This window comes from Corvus brachyrhynchos, unplaced genomic scaffold (genome assembly GCF_000691975.1).
Source record: "Corvus brachyrhynchos isolate BGI_N302 unplaced genomic scaffold, ASM69197v1 scaffold10, whole genome shotgun sequence".
In the NCBI taxonomy this organism is placed as follows: domain Eukaryota; kingdom Metazoa; phylum Chordata; class Aves; order Passeriformes; family Corvidae; genus Corvus; species Corvus brachyrhynchos.
In genome coordinates this window covers 4,588,016-4,609,501 of record NW_008236180.1, presented here as the reverse complement: position 1 = coordinate 4,609,501, position 21,486 = coordinate 4,588,016, and the positions used below count along the sequence as shown (strand labels likewise).

The 21,486-nt window shown below is 47.1% G+C and overlaps 1 protein-coding gene across 1 annotated transcript in view; it reads right to left on the bottom strand.

Moving 5' to 3' along the window:
- KCNQ2 (potassium voltage-gated channel subfamily Q member 2) overlaps positions 1-21,486 on the bottom strand; it is a gene marked incomplete at its 5' end in the record, with an annotated part of 75,509 nt that overhangs the window by 16,434 nt on the left and 37,589 nt on the right. The window contains 7 exons of the mRNA XM_017735766.1: positions 661-768; positions 3,544-3,675; positions 4,207-4,315; positions 5,118-5,341; positions 12,444-12,497; positions 18,442-18,471; positions 20,326-20,394. Of these exons, the coding sequence (XP_017591255.1) occupies positions 661-768; positions 3,544-3,675; positions 4,207-4,315; positions 5,118-5,341; positions 12,444-12,497; positions 18,442-18,471; positions 20,326-20,394 (726 nt within the window). The remainder of the gene's footprint in view (positions 1-660; positions 769-3,543; positions 3,676-4,206; positions 4,316-5,117; positions 5,342-12,443; positions 12,498-18,441; positions 18,472-20,325; positions 20,395-21,486) is intronic.

Below are 21,486 nucleotides of genomic sequence, written 5' to 3'. Positions count from 1 at the left end.
TCTCGCTGTGTGACTGAGGGCTGGGTTTGACTCCTGCTCCTTTTGCTTGGAAAATCAGGATTGATTTAGTATTTTTTGGAATATGAGTCCCATGGTTGCAGTATTTTAACACAATTTTTTCCTCCATGGTCAGTAAAGTGGCACCAGCAAGAAATAGAGACCATTGTGTTCATCAGCTACAAAACACTTCATTCTTACTTTGCCCACTGAAATAAACTTCTTTCATTGTCCAAAGAGCTGCAAAGGCTCCTTTGCTTGTGTGTGGACAGTGTCATTCTTTAGGAAGTGGATTATTCACTTTACATTGGCTTTGTGGGTAAATATTCCACCTTTTACATTTGAAGACAGCCTGATAAAATATGAGATTTTTGGAAAAGATATAATTTAGCTTTCTAACACCTCAAAGAAGACTGAAAATAGGAAATAGGCTCGCTGAAGGAACTGATGGTTATTGATGACTGAACGAACATCCCCTTTTTTGTACCGCTCTGGCTTGAAGGCAAATCAGAGCACACCCAGAGCAGCAAACCCTCGTGAGTCATGATTTAGCAGGCTGCACTGCTAAGTGAGAAATGCCGTCATATAACTGGCATGAAAGGGGTTTGACATAAAGCAAATGAAAAAAATTCCAGAGAAAGCGGCATTTTGGTGAATCCTAACCTAGGCGAGTATTGGGGAGACTCTTTGGAAGAATACATGGGTCCTTTGGTTGGATACTTCTTATGCCGGGGAGTTGAAGGGGGTGGGGGACCCACAATCATATCTATCCTGGCAAAGTAAATAAGAAAAAAGACACCAGCAAAATGCATAATGAAGCAACACGTAGAGAAAAGTTGGTCAGAGAAAAGTCGCAGAAAGAAACAACTGAAAAACAGAACGACAGGGAGAGAAAGAGAGAGAATTTGAAAATATATTCTGCTGGAAACAGAAGGCTCTCTCCTACCACCTGGTTGTTGGTGAAAAACCAGAGTCTTACCCACCTCAGGGTAAGATTTGGAGATTTAGGCACCACTGCAACATCATCAGGAGTTCCCCCCGCCCCAGATATAACAGGCAACATGCTTTACCCTCTGGAATATATTTGCATATGTGAGGTAATATCCCATTGAGGTGGCTGGATATGAAACAACATATATTCATTCTCCTTTCAGTTCCAGTGCTAGGGAACACATCCTCAGCTAGTTCAGGGAAGCATGAGCTGCTGGGAGTCGGCGAGGAACGCTGCAGGATTGGATAACTCAATGAATGGGAGACATCCATGGTTGGCAAGGTGTCAGGATGGAACACGAGACAATGTGAACACAACGCTGAAAAGAGCACATTGCAGACAGAGACAGAGACAGAGGCTTTACTGATTAGAGAGGAAAGTGCATGTAAACACCCCAGAAATAGGCTTGGATGCAGCTTTAATCCACCAAAGCCCTGGCTAGGGGAGGTCAGAGCCAGCCCTGCCGAGCTGAGCTGGCAGGGAGAACACAGGGCTTTGATTGATGAAGGCAAGGGAGATTAAAATATCTGTTCTCCAAGGTGCCCCATGACTTCCTCCCTGGGATCCATCGCATGGGTGCAGGGTCCAACATCGGCCATGGCCTTGTCTACAGGGGGTCCTTCCAGTTGTACTGGGCAGGTGACCAGCCATGGGACCTGCTGGTGCCCAAAGTGTGGCCCCAAAGGGGTCTGCTCCCATCACCATCACTGATCTCCTGCTCAGTGGGGACAGTGAAACCACTGAAGCTGCCTGGTAGTCTTGGATCCCAAATCCAGGTGCTTCATGTTTTTGAAGCAGCTCCTGGTCCTCCTGGCTTCTCTGTGAGAGGATGGTTGGTGGCCTTGTCCATCCCCAGAACCTCATCCTCGCAATCCCACAGCTACAGCTGAGGGAAGAATCCCTCAGCTTTGAAAGCTGCAATTCCTTACCCCAGCCTTCCCAAAAAAGCAGCCAACCAAACTGCTTTGGCTTTTCAGCACATCCCCCTGAAGGACTGGGAGACTTGGATGGGTGGTGAGGCAATCTGCTGCAGCCCTCAGGCTGCTGGAGACTCAGGATTCCACCTGGAGCCAGCGGAGATGACAACCTTGATGGCCCAGTACCCACTGCGGAGGCGGCCTGGAGGCCTCTTGTTTCAGGTTACTAAAGTTAGGAAATCTCAATCCCCTCCTCCTCCTCTTCCCCCTCTATATTCAGCTACACATCTTGGATCTATGATCACTGAATTTGTACTGAACAGGAGTGAGAGGCTCACACAGAGGAAATTCTCCAGGATATTTTGGTCTCCATAGCAAGGGAGAATGTTCCTTCTGGGAAAAGCACAGTGTGCAGCAGGGCTGAGAAAGTTACCTCTGCATTTTGAGTATCAAAAATAGCAGAGTTAAAATGGTGTCTGAGAGATTCATGGCAGAACAGAGATTCCTCTTTTTCCCAAGACAATTTTCCTGCTTCATTCCTGGGGTTCATGTCAGCTGTTTGCATACACAAACACTTCTTTTCTTCACATTTGCTGACTCTGTCAGGGACTTAGATGGGTTTGAAATTAAAGGAAAACTTCCTCAATGCCTTCTAGAGGAATCTGGGCTGCCACAGCCATCAAGGGAAGCAATTTCATTCTCCAAGTGTAAAAGCAAATGGTGTATTTTTTTGACTGGAGATTGCCCATGGCCAAGCCGTGCCACAGTTCTGGGTGTCCTTCAAGCTCAGCAGAACTGGTGCTACTTCTGCTGAGCCAACACAGCCAGGGGTGTTGGAGGCTTGGGGTCTGCTTTCCCCATCAGGGCTGAGGGAGGAGTGGTCAGGCTAAAAGGTTAAACTCTGATCCTCTGTTCAAGGAATCAAATTTATGTGCTGGGGTTTTTTTTTCTTCCAGGAGAAACATGAAAAAAATGGAACCTTCTCAGTTCCATTTGTCCCTTTTCCACATTCCTTCTCCTATTAAAATGAACACATCTCTCCCTAAAATCTGAGCACAGAAGCTGAAATGCAGCTCAGCTAAACCCCACCCACGTCGGTGGGCTTGGATGAGAAATTCCCATCTGCATGGATTTTCAGCAGACTGCACCATCTGAGGAGGGATTCCTCCTCAAGTGGCTTAGCATCCCAACAGTGGGAGGCAGCTGCTGCCTCCTCCCTGCTCTCTGTGTCTGTGGCAGCAGGGCCACAGCCAGGACACCAAATTTTGTCTTAGATACCAAATAACCCACATGAGCCTTAACACTGGGGCAACCTTGGCACCCTGCCTGGAGGACCATGGAAATACCCACCGGCCTTTCCTATGGGATATACCATAATGAAAAATCTCCCAAAATAAAGCAGGAGGATGAGCCATGATTTTTGTATGTCCTGTGATGGGCAGTAAGGGTGTTTTAGTGGCAGTCCCTGTCCTGCTTGTCCCTGTGAGTTCCAGCCATAAGCACTGATGTTTTCCTTGAGGATTTTTCTTAGAAAGGAAAACAATAATCTGTAGCTGCAAAGGAAAGTGTCTCTCTCGGTAATACCTCCACAATGAACAAAAAGCAGTGGGAAATGAAGCAAAGAGAGGGGTCTCTTGCCTGGCCTGAAGGTTTTTAATCCGGGAGAGCATGTCCAGGTGCCCAGCTGAGTACTGCTCAATGACATCCATCACGTCGTAGGGCCGGAGACTCTCCTTGAACTTGCGCTTGGAGACGAGAAACCTCATAATGCTGCAGGAGACAGAGAGCAAAATCATAACACAGTCCCTGGGTGCAGCCTGACCTGCTTAATGGTGGATAAAAAACACCACAGGGAGCTGCTTTGTAAGGAAAATGGAATAAATCCCAACCCTGTGGATTTGAGAGAGGATGCAGCAATAGGAGAGGGGAAGGGGGTTGCGGGGGCTGGTGGCTGAAGCCCTGTCTGCGACAGGGGGTCCCTGATGCCCCTTGGACTGTCATCTGTGCATGTGCTCTCCGCACCACTTTTATAAATGTCAGCAGTAAATCTCAGAGATGGTGAAAATGGTCATTTGGATGCATCCCTGCGGGGGATTTTCCTGTTTCTCCATTTATTCCTTCCCTAAGCAAAAATTGCCCTTCCTGGCAAAATTGTCTATAAAGCAGGGCAGGCCACCCAGGGGAAAAACAGTCTGCAGCACACACATGTCAGCATTTGCCAGCACTTCTTGGGCTTTACACTTCTCATTTTTCTCTCTAATTTATTCTTCTGGACCGCATCCCCCCCTCTCCCTCTCTTACCACACTGCCCTGATGCTGACTTTCAGCCCTGGTGTCAAATCTTCCGTCACAAACTCGCAGTTGCAGCTTTTGTTCTCATCAGGAATGTCTTCTCCAGGGAGGCTTGCTTCTGGGTTTGGGACAGGGAAGGAGAAACACAACACGTTACTGTTTCCCGTGCCAGTGCCACTCAAGGAAAGATGAGGCAGATCACAAACAGCAACCCCAGGGGAAGCAGCAGAAAAGCCTTTGCTGAGCATCCAAATGAGAGCGTTTCCCAGGATGTGCTAAGGTGACATTCAGCAGAGCCAACTGCAGCTCTCACCCATCTCTGTATCAGTGAATCCCAGTATCATCTGGGTTGGAAAAGCCCTCTAAGTTCATTGAGTCCAACCACTCTCCCAACATGGCCAAGCCCACCACTAACCCATGTCCCCAGGTGCCACATCTAGGTGTGGTTTTAATCCCTCCAAGATGGTGATTCCACCACTGCCCTGTGCAGCCTGTTCCAGGGCTTGACCACCCTTTCAGTGAAGAAATTTTTCCTAATATCCACCCTAAACCTCCCCAGGTACAACCTGAGGTTATTTCCTCTTGTCTCAATGCCTGACTCTTTCTCCTTTCCCCATCCTTACGTGCAGAAATATAAACATTATCATGGATATCAGAAGGGGTTTTCTTGCCTCTTCTAATCATTATTGACTAGTTTGGGTTGGAAGGGACCTTTTAAAGGCCCCCTCGTCCAACCCCCTGCAATGGGCAGGGACATCTTCAACTTGATCAAGTTGCTCAGGCTACTCCAAGCTAAAAGACTGGGAGGGGAAGGAGTTCCAACATCTTGGCTGGCAGCTCTTCCCTTCTTATGTGGGGAGGGAGAGGATGTGGCGGCCAGCTGGGAATCTGGGGTCCAGCACAGCACCCCAAGCCCTCACCTTCCGAGTTCTGCCGCGACGCCGCTCCCTTGATGCGGAACGCTTGCCGGGCTCGGCTGCGGTCTCCGAAGCTCCAGCTCTTGGGCACTTTGCTCGGGCTGTCCTCGATGCTCTGGTCAGCGCTGGGGGACCTCCTGATGCCCTGAGCCTGTGGAGAGCCTTTCCCTTTGGTGCCAGCACCGCGGGGACTGGAGAAGACACGATCTTTCAAACTGACCTTCTGACTGTTCAGAGAAACACGTTGAAACAAAGACAAAAAGGAGACAGCAGGAGGAGTCATTCTGGAAACCACGCAGTCCTTCCCCACCAGCCATTAGAAACCAAGAGCACTTCCAAGCAGCAGTGACATGTAGCTTTGCTGTTGGCTTTTCTCTTTTTTCCAATATGTATTTTTTATTTTTATTTTTGTTTTAAAGAAAGCATTGTAGAAATGTTTCCGTCATCATGAGTGAAATGGGAATGATTCGTAAGAGAGAGAAAATAATGAGGACTTAAACAGAAGCCCCTCATGGGATGCCAGGGCTGGTGGGACAGAATGACATTAACAATGAGGTTATGATTCCTTAAATCACTGATCGACTCCGATCACGAGTTAGGAAGCTTTTCTTTCACAACTGCCTTCCAAAACACTATGACTAATAAGAAAATACCAATAAAAAAACCCCAAACCATTATCTTAGAATTTTTGTGTAAACACTTCACTTCTGGTGCTCAGATCTGTCCTTTCCCTTTCTTCAGCTCCTGTATTTCCTCCCTCTTCAAACATGATCTGCCCCCTTTATGTATTCCAAAGAGCTCCTCTTTATCCAGTTACATATTGAAACACATAAATACAAATGCTGAATTGTGCAACTCCTTTGTATCCTATAAAAATTCCATCTAAAAGCTATCTGCCATCTCCCTGGAGGACTGCTATGGGTGTCATAAACATGTAAAGCAAAATTTTAAAACTCCAGAATATGGCATTTTATTGCCTTTTTTCCTACTAGAATCCTTGCAATTATGGTTGGAAAAGAAGCTCTCCCCAGAAACAGAGATGATCTCACTGGGAAATAGTGACCGCCCCGCTCTAATTGGTTTCCAAATTCTGAAATTTGCAATTAAAGCCTTTCAGCCAAATGAAGACATGGAATTTTCATGTGAAAATTTAAGAACAAAGAGATTTTGTGAATCTTTATGAAACCACAAACTTTATAGAGACAGCATTGGGGAAAGCAGACTGCAAATAGTTTGGGATCAGTTCATATTTTCTTGATAGCAATCGATGATTAAACTCCACTCATTAGAGGCTGGACAATCAGTGCAAGGTACTTGCACAAATAGCCAGTATTTTATATATAGGTGTATCAAAATTGAGTGAAGACAGGGATTTAATTCCCAACACTCTGTACCATTGCAGCAGCCACTTATCATTCTGCTGCAAACTCTCTGCCTCAGTTTGCGGGAAGAACATTTCAGAAATTTTAATTTCCACATCACCAACCAAAGACCTGCTTTTTTTTGTTGTGTCTTTCAGCAACACCAACTTAAAAGTCAGAGCCACGCAGTCCTTCTTTGCCTTCAAAACTGGCATGAGGTTCTTCAATCAGAACTTGGCTGCTGGTTTTGAAGCAAAGCAAAACGCTGCTCCCTTTTCCCAGCCGCCGGCTGTTCCCTGCTGACAGGAGCAGACACCAGCTCCGGCCAGCAAGGGAAGAAGATGTGACTCGAGGACACTCAGGGAGCAGATTTGCCAGGTAAGAAGGTGCTATTTTTACAAAGTCACTTTACATTGAGAGACAACAAACATTTACAGGGAGAGAAAGGTGCTTAGGCAGCATTTTGCAGAGTTGTGTGGGGACGGCATCCCCTGGGCTGCAGGGCAGGGTTGGCTGCGGCCATGAGTTCAGCAGCAATTTCACATTGAAAGATGGATTGGAGAGAAAATAAAATTTGCTCATGACCAAATTAAAAAAGGCAGAATTACTCCAATTAAAGATGAATTTTAATTCAGGTAAGTGCTGGGGATTGAATTTCCAGTGTGGTGCCCATCTGCAGGGGTCTGTCTGAAAGCCATGGGATCAACAGACCCTCAGCAGAGCTGAAATCCAGGTCAGAGGTACAAATCCACATGGGAATCTGGGAACACGCACGTGCCTAAACACCTTTCTGGATGTAAGCCTTAATTACTAATGCTACCAAAACCATTGTACATAGTGAGCCAAAGGTTTAAAAGAAATTCTCACTCTGAGTTTCTTGGATTAGAAACCAGATTGAAATTTTGCCTTTTGATTCTAAACAGGCCAACTGGATCTTTTTTCTTTATTTTTGTTGATTTTACAGAATAATATTTATTGAATCCACTGTGTTTCAGTAGTACTATTACTTTGAATTACCTTTTTAAAAAGCAAGTTTTATAAAAATGCATTAGCAACACAGCCATATTCAGGATTCAAAGCGATCTCTTTGTGCCCTATCCTCTGCTGAGTTTCTCCCATCACCAATCCCAGCATAAAACCAGTTGCCTTTCACTGAGTACAGCAGGGCCTTTTCCTTGGAGCCCCTTTTCCATTCCCACAACAAATGTGCTACAAATGTTTGCAGGAATCACAAAAAGCAAAAAATAAAGGGTTGAACTTGGTGAGGGATACGAGCAAAGAGTTTCAAGCCTGACAGCATGAGGTGCAACACATTAAAAAACCTCGTAGAAATCTGATGAACAATTAAGATCTGGGTGGGTTTTGTTCCCAAGTACTCACTAAGGAAAAAAACCCAACACTTGATGTAACTTCTCTGTTTTAACACGGACGACATGAGACACCATGAACAATTAACTGAATTTTTTCTTCTGCCATGCAATCGCCTCATTGGAAACGACACCTGGAATCACATGCAAGTACAATCCCTGCAGAGGAGGATGCTGTTGGGGTCTGCAGGAGCCGGTAGGAAAAAAATCCCAAAGAAATACAGACATACATAGGGATATATGTTGTCAGCTAATCCAAGATCATGTTCTCACTCAACCAGAAAGTCATGCAGAGGGACTCAGAGTATCTCAGAGAGGTGGTGTTTGGATGTCACTCCAGGATGGTAAATGAGCCTCAGTTGAGTGGGGCGTGCTGGTGACATGAACGTGAGGACAGCAGGAACCCAGCCACACACACAGCAGGGACGGATGGACACTCACGGGGCAGGAGCTGTGCTCGTGCCAGGGGAAGGAAGGGAAAGGGAACTGCGGCTTTGCAACCAGAGGCACAGCTTAGGGGAAGCCACCATAGCCTAAGAGGGCGTGATTTAATTCTAGGTCCTCATAACCACTCCAGGTGGCATCTACAAAAAGATTTGATAGCAAAAAATTGCCTTTCCAGGCTGACTTTGGGGACGGTTTATAAATATTCACGTTTTGACTTGAATTTAACAAAGGATAGAAACTGAGCTGATTTTTCTCTGTTGCCAGTCAAAAAATGAGAGTCCATGTTGGAGAAACTGGATGATGTTCACTGATTTAGTGGGCTTTGCATTTTGGTAAAGTCCAACAGGCCAGCACTCAGCAGAGAACTGACCTTCAAAATGAGCTGCCATCAGCTTCCTTAGGATGCCAGGGGTTTAAGCTCCTGTTTGAAACCCTCTGGTTTGGGGTTCGTTCCAGTTCTCTATAGTATCAAATCAGCACTTTTAATGCAATGTGGACTGATTACATTAGCAGTAATTTTGGATCAATAAAAAGTATCAGTTGTAAGGTCTTGTCATTGATTTTAAACTGTGCTTGAGCCATTACTTCACTTCCTTCTCGGCTAGCCAGAATGAGTTGGATTAGCACAGACTCAGATCCATCTCTACATCCAAACTCAACCATTATTAGTGCTCACTCTTCTGAGAAGCTGTGGCCAGGAGAAAAAGGTTGTCTCCTGTTGGTAAATGAAGGGCTTTTTTTAAATCAAGAGTTTGTGCTGAGCTCGGGGCATATGAGAACAACTCATTAAAACCAGGCAGGAGTGCCAGGAGTGAATGATGGCCTTTGCGACTATCACTGGGCTCCAGTCTGCTTGCTGGTGTGAATAAGAGGCAGAAACCAATTACTGGAGACATGAAGGAAAGGAAAATAAAACTGTGTATGCAAAATTTGCCATGACTAAAACAGAAAGCAAGAGAGGGCCTGGCTCAAGCCTGGTTTGTCTCCAGTGATTTCAGAAAAGCCGTTGCTGAAAGGTGAATTCAGCCTAGAGAATGGAGTTTCTAGAAGCAGAGAAACCTGGGCATAAGGGAAACAAAACATCAGCCAGTGATCAAGTCATGGTGAGTAATCCCTCTCCTTTTCCTCATCCACAACCACAGTGCTAGACTTGGATGGGAGCCACTGATGCTGCAAAGATGGCAAAGACTGGAGTTGCACCACCACAAAAGCACGGAAAAGCACAGGGCCTTGGGTGAGTGAAGGGACACTGGAGCCAGACTCATGTCTGTAACCTTTGCTATTCTGCAGCATTCTGTTAGGATCGCCCATCTCTTCCTAATTCACAGCCCTCTTCTCCCAAACTGATGCTGGGTGCTGTCAGACACCACATCAGCCACATCCTGCCTCTTCTCCCAGCCTTACTGTTTGCCAGCTCGGCTGTTCTGCATTTTGAGAGCAAAGCAAAGCAGCCAGGTTGCACCTCTGAGCTGGCTGATCATTCCCAGACAAGCCTTTAAGAAATCTGCTCCACCCAGAGCCACAGGCCAGTCAAGGGCTCTGCAAACACCTTTCCCTCACTGCTCTGGGTGCCACCTCTTCCCACTGTGAGGTGCCCTCATCTCTGAGTGTGTCAGGAAAGTCTCTTACAAAGCACAATATGATAGAGCTGATAACCTGACTTGGTGTAGTTACATTACTGCCTAAAAATGAATGTGTTATTGCATTTATTAACTAAAGATCATTGGTTTAGTACATTAAGAAACCACAGCTTCTAAGGAGTTTCCTATTAATTTACCTACATTGAGTTTTCCATGATTGCCTCATGGTTTGCTGTTATTTCCTTATGTGCATCTTAGATGAAGGCTTTTAGCACTCAGCCTGAGCTGCATCAAAGTGCTGGCACCTGCCCCAAGAGTTTGTGCAGCGGGGATTGTTGGCAGGCACCCAAGGGTCCAGGGAAACAAGACATTTGAATTATTTTTACGTCCCTTCACAGTTAAACCACTGTTTTACTAAAGCACAGGGTGTGTAACACTATACTCAGGATGGATGCAGGTAACAAAGATGCCCTTGTAGCTATTCCAAAGTCCAAGACTCCTTTTTGACTGGAAGAACCACAGTCTGTCATCCTCCTTTTCAGGGGCTCCAGCAGATTAAGAAGATATTGAGGTAACACTTTTTTCCATCCTCCCTTTCCCTTGCAGAACTCAAGATGGGGGAGATGAAATGAGGACCACAGTGGGAAGGAATTCAGTAGAAAACAGAAAAAAATTGACACTGCTTTAGCAATTAAAAATCCATGCCTAGGAAGACATGCAAGGAAGACATTGAGATCAGAGTGGCTGATTTTCCAGAAAACAGAACCAGACATGGACAGATGAGAGACCAGATTACGAATAGCACTGCTCATTTTCATCTCTGCCAAAAACAACCTCAGTGTGAAGCAACTGAGAAAAGGCTTTCTCTGGGGAGGAGTCCCTGCTCACACTACACCTCCACAGATAAAACAACCTCACCTGGCAAATGGAAACACCACAGAAGTCAGGATCATTTTTTCAGCTAGGCTATTGACCAAATCTTTGCCATTTGGAAATGTCGTGAAATGCTGCCTGTGCAACTGATGATCACCGAGTATTTACCCACACTTCTCAAGGCTAACCTTCAAGGAAAGCCACAGCACCACCAAATATGTAGCAGGAGGCTGACTCAGAGGTTCAGGCTTTTTATCCAGATGTAGAGGATTTCCTACCATGGAGAAACTGCTTTTTATGAGCCCTAGATCATGCCCCATTCCTCTTTGTTACCCATTCAGAGATGGGATTTACCACTCTACTTCTGAGCACCTGGTACATGCAAACCTCAGCCATGAGCCCTACCCTCTAGACTGACAGAGAATAAAAATAGCCAGCAGGTCAAAAAATAGCAAGAAAAGAAAAGATACAGGTTGAAACAATTAATGAAGAAAATCAGAGATACATATACTGTTAGAGCTGCAGTTTTATACTTTCAAAGCTGTCATTTGTTGGCTTTCTGAGGGATACAGAGACTGGTGATTTTGAGAATTAAAACGGACTCCAAAAAAGAGCATGCAAAAATCCGAGTTCACAAACATGCGGCATCACTCAGTGCCCTGCCACTCCTGGGCTGCCCACCTGCCTGGCTGCGGGGCGAGGAGCTCGGGGGGTCCCCTGCCAGCATTCACAGCATGCAAACTCTGGGCAGTGGGAGATCAAGAAGGTGCATGTTTGCTGCTGAGGAGCAGTGTCTGGGGTGGGGGCAGAGACTCTTCTAGTGCAGGTGTGGAAGTATTTATGCACAAATAAGATAGGATCTACGTGTCTGTGTATATGGCCATGGGTGCACTAAGGGATGCTCGTTGGGAAGTCCCTGAAAACACCTAGCAGTTGTCAACTGGATGAAAAAGATGCAAACCCTGCTCGTACAAAGCCCTGAGCTAAAGCTGTCTGTCCCCCTCGGGGTCTAAAAACAGAACCATTCACAAGGCCAATGCCAACGCTCAGGGGAGCCCGTGTCCCCTATGTCTGGCAGGACAGGCTGAGATTAGTCCTTCTCTAGCTGCGTAGTAGAGGTGCTAGATAGGCAAGCTGTGGCTTCCAAAGGCCACCAGACTAGGAAAGGTCAATTTGTCATGGTCAGAGAGCCAAAGGAATGGTGACTGAGCAGAGGCAGGAAGCTGGTATTTCTCATGCTGCTAACTAGACATTGCTGTACAGTGCAAGTCAATTTGCAAGGATTCCCTGGACCTTGAGGAGGGATGGAGCGACAGGGAGGAAAGGGTATTTTTAAAAAAAATTTAATTTTTTCATTTTTCTTTTCTTTTCTTTTCTCTCTTTTTCCTTTTTTTTTTTTTTAATTTTCCATCATTTGTTAAACTTCATTTCCTGGCCTCCTCCCTTGCTGAGCAGACACTGGCTTGGCTCGCCCAGCCCAAATTCCCCATCCTCATCTCTTCGCTTCATGTGCTCTGCACAACTGGCAGCCAGGGAAGGCTCTAATTTCGGGGCGGGCAGCAGGGAGGCTCTTCCACCTTTTTTTACTCATCTAGTACCTCTATTAAGCAGAGAAGTGATCAGAACGGGTGGTAGCAGGGTAGAGGGAGAATGAGCCGTGCAGCTTTTGATTAGTTTCGTGCGACGCATTTCCCGTGGTACCTAGAGTTTCCTGAGCAGCATCCGCATAGTGACTCTCTGCACGGTTTGCTCTTACTGGAAATGAGGGGAGAGTAAAAATTAGACCTGGAAGCAAATGCCAGACAGGAAACTTTTGATTATGGACTCTAGGTTTAAAAGACAGGTGTTTTGAGGGCCGGGTTCATGACAGGATTGTTCTGTTTGAGTGTTAAGTGAGGAAAAAATAAAAAAAATCAAAAATCAAGAGGGTTTCTGAAATTTGTTTCACTGTGGTCAGTAAATTTAATTATTAGACATGAGGCATTCTGCTCATTGAGTTGGTGGTGTCAGTTTATCTACAATTAACTGCAGGAAGATTTTTCGTCTGTATTGGAAACAAAAAATACTCTGTTCTTCCTCTAAATATATAAAAAAACCCATAAGTTTTTTCAAATTGTGTAAACCATGGAAAGACAAAACTGTAACTTGTTTTGTCAAATAATATCCAAAAAGCTCAATTTTCTTCTTTTTTTTTTTTTCCCCAAAAAACCCCACTCACAAAGAGAGCTAGTTAATCTGTGAATTATTTGCACTTTTTGTATGGGAAATACCATTCTATTAAGCCTGGCATTGAAAAAAAAAAAAAAAAGATAAAAGCAGGGTGTGGTGCAGTCCCTTATGGGAAGGGAGTTGAACATCTGTGTTCACACATCTGGTTTTCGTAATGCTTTTTAGACAGGCCCTACCACTTGTGGGGAGTTGCTGACTTTGAGGAGGCACCACCACAGCTCCATCCCAAATGGCTGCTCAGGCACTGCCCTGCCAGAGATCCCCACCAGGACCAGGGTCCTCCACGCCATGGAGCAGCCCTCTACCTGTGGAAGGGGAATGACGTGGCCCCATCACCCCACCAGGCCACCAACCACCAGCAGGCAGCTCTTGCCGAATTCATGGGCAGACTGGAAAGGCTGAAGGGCATCAAATCCCAATCTTGTTTTACACTTGAGCTCAGCAGTCGGAGGAGCTCATGGGCACAGCACCCCATGCAAGCTCAGCTGACACCACCCTCAGCATCTTGGGGACTCCTCAGGTGCCCACAATGGGACCCTGCATCCCCAGGTAGCCCCAGGGGCCGGTGGTGCTACCAGGGCTGTCCTGGAGCTGGCGTGGGAGTGGGATATTGAGCATGCAGAGCCTCAGGGAGACGCGTGGGTTTCTCTCCTCAGTCTCCTCTGCAGTCCCTCCAGAAAGATGCAGTTCCTCCGTGCAAATAATCCGCTCCCCTAAAGGCAACTGATTATTTCCAGATTACTGTCAGTCCCAGCATGAGTCTCTGACACCAGTTAAATTGGTTAGAAGGCCAAACACCAGCCCATGTGGCCCATGGGGTTCCTATGGTTGACCCCGGTTTCCATAGGCAGTAGAGGTTCAGGACACCTTGGACATCCTTGGCTGGATGAGCAGGGGCCCACTGAGTCAACCAAAGGCATCCTCCAGTGCGTACAAAAGCCTTAATCACACCCCTGAACAGAGATCTTGGGGTTGTGTGTATCTCAGACAGACACATACACACACTGAGAGAGAGATACACACACAGATATACACACACGGTACAGGGGACCCAGCCCAGCATTCACCCAGAACATGGCCAAGGTCCTGCTGAGCTCACTGGGGCCAAGGACAAACCACAGCTGAGAACAACCTTTCAAAGAGGTTACTCTCATTACCTACAGCACTGAACTCATGCTGGACAAAGTAATCTGAGTTTTAGCTTCCCACTTCCCTGGAATCCTTCTGTTTCTTTTTCTCTGATATGAATGCGTTATTATGATCATTTGGTTCATTAATTTTATCTTTTCATCCAATTGTATTTTTGAAAGGAAAGGAAGAAATATGGTTGTGGATGCCTTCAGATGTTTCTCAAACCATCTGTTGAAGAGCATCTGAAGCCCACATTTCATACAGGAGCCTCCATAGCCCTGGCTAACCATGTGTCTGTCTTTTTGACATTACAATCAAAGCAAAACAAACAGAAATGAGATGCCACAGCTAATTTCCAGCCTGATTAACAGAAGAGTAATCACCCCCCCATTATCACTCTGATCTGCTGGCTTTCTGCAGCACGAGGGGTGAGAAAAGCCCCAGAACAGAGTAGACCCCCTTCCTTGGGGATATGAGGGAGAGTGGACTTGTATTTGGACCCTGCATGGCAGCAGCAGCATGGTCTCGGACGTGGGATGGGTCCCAGTGCCCCAGCAGCACAGCCAGCCTGAGGAGGAGCAGGTGGCACTGCTTGGCCAGGGCAGGGGCAGGGTGGACACAACACCCAGAGTGACAGGCAACAGGAGGCTCTGAAAGCATTTGTTTCTTAAAGGGAGGAAAATAAAGAGGGGGGAAGAGGTACAGAGCATGTAGGAAAAGACCAGCATCTCTTCTGCTCATCACAGCCTGGGCTCCACCTCCACCTGGGGGATGTGAGCCCCTGGCCCCCAAGCAGGCCAGCACAGAGCATTCCCAGCACTTGGATGTGGATGCAGACAAGCTCGTGGTGGAAAAACAAAGCAGAAACCATAGAGAAAGGACGTAACCTGACTCTCAGATCAGCTGTCCCATTTTATGCTAAGACTGAATCAAAAGCTACCCATGAGAAATTCCAGGTGACCCCAAGCCTCTGCCACACTGACCCCATCACCTCCTCATGTCCTCTCAGCCCAGGCAGCAGCTCTCCCAGTGCTGAGTGGGCAGAAATCAGCAGGGCCACAGCAGCACTGGGGTCACAGGGCAGGACCCTGACAGCCACCCTGTGCACTGGCAGAATGCTTGGGATGCTCCCTGACCTCACAAGGCAATGCTTGTCCTGCACAGCACATTCCCAGCACCCCTTCTCTAAATTAAAATATATTAAAGTGAAAAATAGTGAAAAAGCTCTTTCTATTCCATTTGCTGCCAGGACTTTGTGGTGTATCTCTTGTGGAAAGAGGGTTATAGGAAATCAGCCACTCCCTACACATCACTAAAACAGGAGGAACATCCAGCTACCTCCAGGTGTAAGGCTGTATTTCCTCACAGCAATGGAAATGCAAAGTGGCAAATCCTTTCCCAGCTGAAGCAGTGGAAGTATGGAGCTGGGATCTGCTAAGAGAGACAATTCATCCCCAGGAGCTTCCTGAGTGAAGCATCATCAGCAAGTGGGTGATTAACTGCCAGGTGGGCAGAGAAACAGGATGAGTTCTCTTTTCTAAGGGCAGGATGACACACTGAGCATCACCGGGAGGCTGCTGGAAATTAGAGTGGGTGGCAGATTTGGGATGTGAATGTAAAAGACCCAGAAAATTTTGTTGGGGAAAATAGGCAGTTTGGGGCCCCCCTGAACACAAGAATCCTTCCTGAGGTCTGAGACATTGTCAGATGGAAGGAAAAGGACAGTGGGAGCAGGGAGAATTGGTATTGTCCTAACAGAACAGAAGGAAGGAGCTTTGGTGCTGCCCTGCAGCAGAACTGAACGATATGGAATAAACTCTAAAGCTCTGCACAGCAGCTGCAGACCCTCAGCTTAAGTCCTCCTGGGCTGGGGTTTAACAACAAAACCCATCGGTGTCACAAGAGACAGATGCACCACAGGAGCAGGAAACAGCACTTGGAAATGACTCTGATGAAGGTATATAGTAAAAAATGCTCTGAAAAAGGACAGAGAAGGACTATTTTTACTTCTTTCTGTGACATAAGGTTGAGGAAGTAGAAAATGAACAGGGAAAAACCTGCAACCTTTAAGAAGAAATATTGTACACAACCTAAGGTTTCCAGTAAATAAATATGAACCTTGCAAGGCAGGACTGAGATTCAAAAATTAAAAATAAGGCTAGTGACTCAGAAATAAGACTATTTATTGTGATTGCAGGGATGCTGGCTGGTGTAACCCTGCAAGGGACTGTCAGGCCTCAGATTTTCTTGGCTATGGAGGTGATGGGGCTGAGCAGGGATTTTGTCTCGTTGCACTGTAAGAAATGTGGATTTACCCTTTGATGCATCCAAAGTTTATCACTGGCTGAGACAGGGCAGTGGGGCAGCCAGATCCTGGGATGAAATTCTGACCCTCCTGATGCCACAGGCAGGTGGCCAAGATTTCAGCCTTGGTCTGCTCTCACAGAGCCCTTCCCAAGTAATGCTCCCTGCTTTAATAATGCTGGATGGAGGCTGCCTTCACTTGAGCTACACTTAAGACCTCAAGCAGAAAAAAAAAAAAAAAAATCTGGATAGTTGAAACATGATCTTGGAGATTTGGGTTATTTGGCAGGAAAGTAGATGGAGTGCTACAAAGGTTCTGCTTGCAAAGAAAAGCTCAAATGAATGACAGAAAAAAAATAGGGGGGGGGAGAGGGAGAAGGAAGGAAGGAAGGAAGGAAAGATGAAATTTTCCACCCTTTAATCAGCACTATATCTACCCAGATATCTTTGGTTGGCTTTCATGCCAAGGAAAAATTAGTTTCTGGCCTCTTACAAGCTGAGGCATGGCAGAGAGGTACATCTGCAGAATGCCAGGCTCTAGCTGTACTTCTGAAAATGTATTCATTGTTTACAAAATTTAGCCCTCCTGATGCCACAGGCAGGGGGCCAAGATTTCAGCCTTGGTCTGCTCTCACAGAGCCCTTCCCAAGTAATGCTCCCTGCTTTAATAATGCTGGATGGAGGCTGCCTTCACTTGAGCTACACTTAAGACCTCAAGCAGAAAAAAAAAAAAAAAATCTGGATAGTTGAAACATGATCTTGGAGATTTGGGTTATTTGGCAGGAAAGTAGATGGAGTGCTACAAAGGTTCTGCTTGCAAAGAAAAGCTCAAATGAATGACAGAAAAAAAATAGGGGGGGGGAGAGGGAGAAGGAAGGAAGGAAGGAAAGATGAAATTTTCCACCCTTTAATCAGCACTATATCTACCCAGATATCTTTGGTTGGCTTTCATGCCAAGGAAAAATTAGTTTCTGGCCTCTTACAAGCTGAGGCATGGCAGAGAGGTACATCTGCAGAATGCCAGGCTCTAGCTGTACTTCTGAAAATGTATTCATTGTTTACAAAATTTAGGCTGTAAGCTGTGTTTTGAGGAATGAGATGGAAGATCTGAAAGCCAAGCAGATGATCTCTGCTGATCATCAGTTTGTGTCTCATCAGCCAAGAAAAAAAAAGACATTCAGCTCCAGAATTATTTTTTAAAAGAACTGGAAAATATAGGACAAAAAAATCCCAGAATGAAATACTTCTAAGTGGATGAAGAGTGTCCTAAATGTATCCCAAACACCAGCCCTGTCGCTTTCCCGGGGAGCTGCGAATGGAGAAAAGCTCTACCACAAGTGAGATTTGCGGCTGCCCTTGGAAAGTGCTCGCCACGATCCAGAGCACGCTCTGCACCGTGGGCTCGAGGCGTGGAGGGAAGATGAAGCAGGGAATGTGCTTCCTCCCCAGGGAACGGGGTGGACAAAGGGTGTCTCTGCCATGCCACCTCGCGCCGTGCCAGAGAGCGCTCCGTGTCCCACGGAGCAGCAGGTCCACGCAGTGCCCTGCAGCGAGAGGAGCTCGGCAGAAGTCGCTAACGCGGCGCCTTGGCGATGGCTTCATGTTCCCCATGTCACCTCTGCCCAGCACGGGTGACAGGGACACGGGCAAAGCGTCCCCTGCCCCTGGGCACGCGTTGAGCCTGCGGTATACCGACTCACTCAGCTACAACCCCAGCAAAGAAATGAAACAAAGAAGCGTAAACCCAACCCCTGCTGTCACCCCCGTGAGTGTCTGCCAGCTCCACCCGTGCTGCCACCACTCCCTGCACCCCCCCAGCCTCGCTACCCTGCAGCTCCAGCCCGAGGTAGACTGGAAGGAAGATATGATTTAAGGTCCAGCATACACGTAGATACATTGGACTGCACAGCACAGGAAAAGCACGGTAATACCTAGGAATGCTTCCCTCGATGGTGCCACAACATGGTACACACACGCACACACATAGAAATCTACAGGGAATGCATGGGGATGGCGTGTTGGCAGTGATACAGACCTTGGCGATGGTTCGGGCTGCTGCTCTTTCCTTTAAACAGAAGCAATAGTACATTAGCATGGTGTCAGGTGGCAAAAGATGTTGCTGCTTCACTGTTAAAACATAACGAAACGACAATACCAAACAATACAACTAAGTGGAAGTTGTGGACAGAAGAAAGGGAAAGGAGCACTTAATTCCTGGAGTTTCTGGCCCGGACAGGAGATCACTGGAGACTCACACAACCTCAGAGAAGACACATACAACGCACAGGGTTGAAGAATTTATCCCAACCCATCCTTGTGCCTACGCACGACTGAGACACTTGGGGGTTGTGTGATTTGTGTGAGCACAGGAGGACTTCTGAGAGGCTCAGAGAGCGGCCCCCTTCCTTTGGAAACGCACTGCCCTCATGTTTCTGCACATGGGGAAGGGTTTGAACAGCTCCCATGACCTTGCTGCATTCGCTTTTCTTCCCTGGCTATTGGGACAGAGCTCATGTCAGATCTCCGAATGCACGGATTCATGCCGGGTGCTGTGATTGGACATGGGTGGGAAGGAGCATGGACCCCTGCCCCGGCATCCTGACACCTCAGGTGGGGTTTATGCCTCCAGAGCCTTTGGCAGCTACTTTACTCAAGTAGTTGGCAAAGGCCACATGGAGGGAGTGGGACACCACAATCCGTGTTTGCGGTTTCCTATTGAGATCCAAAACTGGATTGCTCTGAAAAATCACTGAGGACAAAGCGAGCTGAACACCTACAAAAGGGCAGCCAGGACACTGCAAGCCATGCTGAGGCCACACTGAAAAAAACCTCTCACCTTCACTGACCAGGCATCATGGTGGCATTTCCCTCCAGCAATGAGGGAAACCTGCTCTGCCTTCAGCTGCTCCGATTCACAACTCCTACACTCAGGAATGGTGTTTAGTGTGGGGCCTCGATCAGCCCTGCTCCTGCAGCCCCCCAGAGAGGGAGCAGACCGTGTTTCTCAGCAGATACAGCTCTGCCTCCCCTAACACAGGTGCCCTCTGAGCATGATGCTGCACCAGCCCTGGCCCTGCCACTGCTCAGCAGTGACCACTGAGACCTGCACAGAGCCCGACTCCTCTCCCTCAGTTAAAGGCAGCAGCCTGGAGAGACTAATAAAAATCTCTTTTCCCCCCCCTCTGCTTCTTGCTCAGAAAAGCTTGGAGGCCCAGCCTCAGTCACTAGCTCAAATACTCATATTTTAAAGTTTTCGGTCTGACCCAGGGCTCTATCCTTTGCAGAGGGACACAGCCCAGGGCAGGCCCCAGCCCACACCTCCCAGTTGGCCCCGATGCACACTGGCACCTCTCCATCCCTCCCAGGGTCTGTACACTCCCCATTCACCAACAGGACAGCCTTGACTGCTTAAAAACCCCAAGAATTATCCCTCCCAAGCAGAGGGTGAAGGTGCAGGACTCCCACTCTTCTGGGGGATTCGTGTAAACCTTGCCACTGCTAATTTAGCAAAAATTTCTCACTGCTGCAACCTTGCCTGCTCTCACTGGAGGGAAGAGAGAATGAATTAACACATCATGGGCCTGAGTGTCCTCTGAGTGTGGTGAGGAGCAGAAAGGTCAGAGGAAAACTGGGATCACTACCTCCATCAGCCCCTTTGAGAATATGACTTTGCGTTGTCAGTGAAGCACTGTGACATTGCTCCGGAGCCAAGTTAGGCTGAAGGAATTCATGTAGAGCACGGGAGAGGGGCAGGGAGGAGGTGACTGAGTGACCCATGGGGGACCAGCTGTCAAACCTCTTTCATCTTCAAGGACGTCCATATGCAAAAGGCAGAAAGGAAAAAAAATAATAAAAAAGAAAAAGAAGAAAAATATTGCAAAGTGTGTTTGTTCCAAACTCTCTTAACTCTGCTGCTAACCTGAATGTCAGTCCCGACTTGCTCTTCAGGTTCCTCAGGAGCTCCAGCTGGTTCAGAGGAGGGATTAGTCTAGAGGGAGAAAACAAAGAGCATTAGTATCCAGACAGAACTGGTTCCAGAGCCTCCCATCTTGGCAACTTCCCCTGCTGCCCCATCCTTTCAACCAGAACCAGCTTTGTGCCACCAACTGCAGCTGGGGGACAGCTCAGGAAGGATGGAGAGGGGTTTGGCTGCTACTTCCAACAGTGTCCTAAGGCAGAGCAGTGGGGTAAGAGAGAGAAAGTGACAGCAAGAGAGAGAGAGAAACTTGTCTGCACCACTGGATTTTGAACGTCCCCAAAACCAAGCAGCTGCCAGGGTTCCTGGGCAGCCCAGTGGTGTTTTGGCAGAGCTGTAGTCTGGCAGGTTGGCATTGCTAAATGGAGAGAAACTCCAGCTTTGGGGGAAAATAGGAAAACTCAAACTCAACCCTGCTGCTCTTGGGAATGTGGGAAGGCATGGGAAGGAGCAGCTTGTGGAACAGAGAAAATAAAGACCTGGGGTTGGGAGCATCTCAGGAGAAACAGCAGTGTGCTCCTGGGTCAAATTTAACCAATTCCCTACTGTCCATGTCAGGTTTTCCCCCAAAATGAGGCAAAACCTTGTGTCACTGCCTTCCAGGAGCCACGGGGCTTCCTTTTTTTCTCAGTAAAAAAAAACCAAAACAAACCAAAACAAACAAACAAACAAAAAGAACCCCAAACCTGACAATGACCTGACAATCCTGGTTAAGAATTAAAAATCCAATGAACAAACACCCTGTGGCCTATCCTGCATTTGTGCTAAAAGCCATTGAATTAGCTCCACATCCATTTTTGGGTTCTTCCCTGAGACCCTGGGAGACCAGGGCTTGCTCCATAAATATTTAACACTGATATTCCCAGCCAGGTTTCCAACCAAGAGAAACACAGGCTGGAGGTGTCAGGGGGAGACTGTAAGAAATGAGGCTTCTAATAAAATAAAGGCAGAGATATTCATGCCCACACTTTTTCAGCCATTATGAGACCAATAGTTTCACGCTTTAACTAAAAAAACACAACTCAACTGGAAAAGCCTCTTCTCTGCAGGCACAAAACTTATCCTCAAACCCACAGCGGGTCAGCAGAGACTCTGTGTTCACAC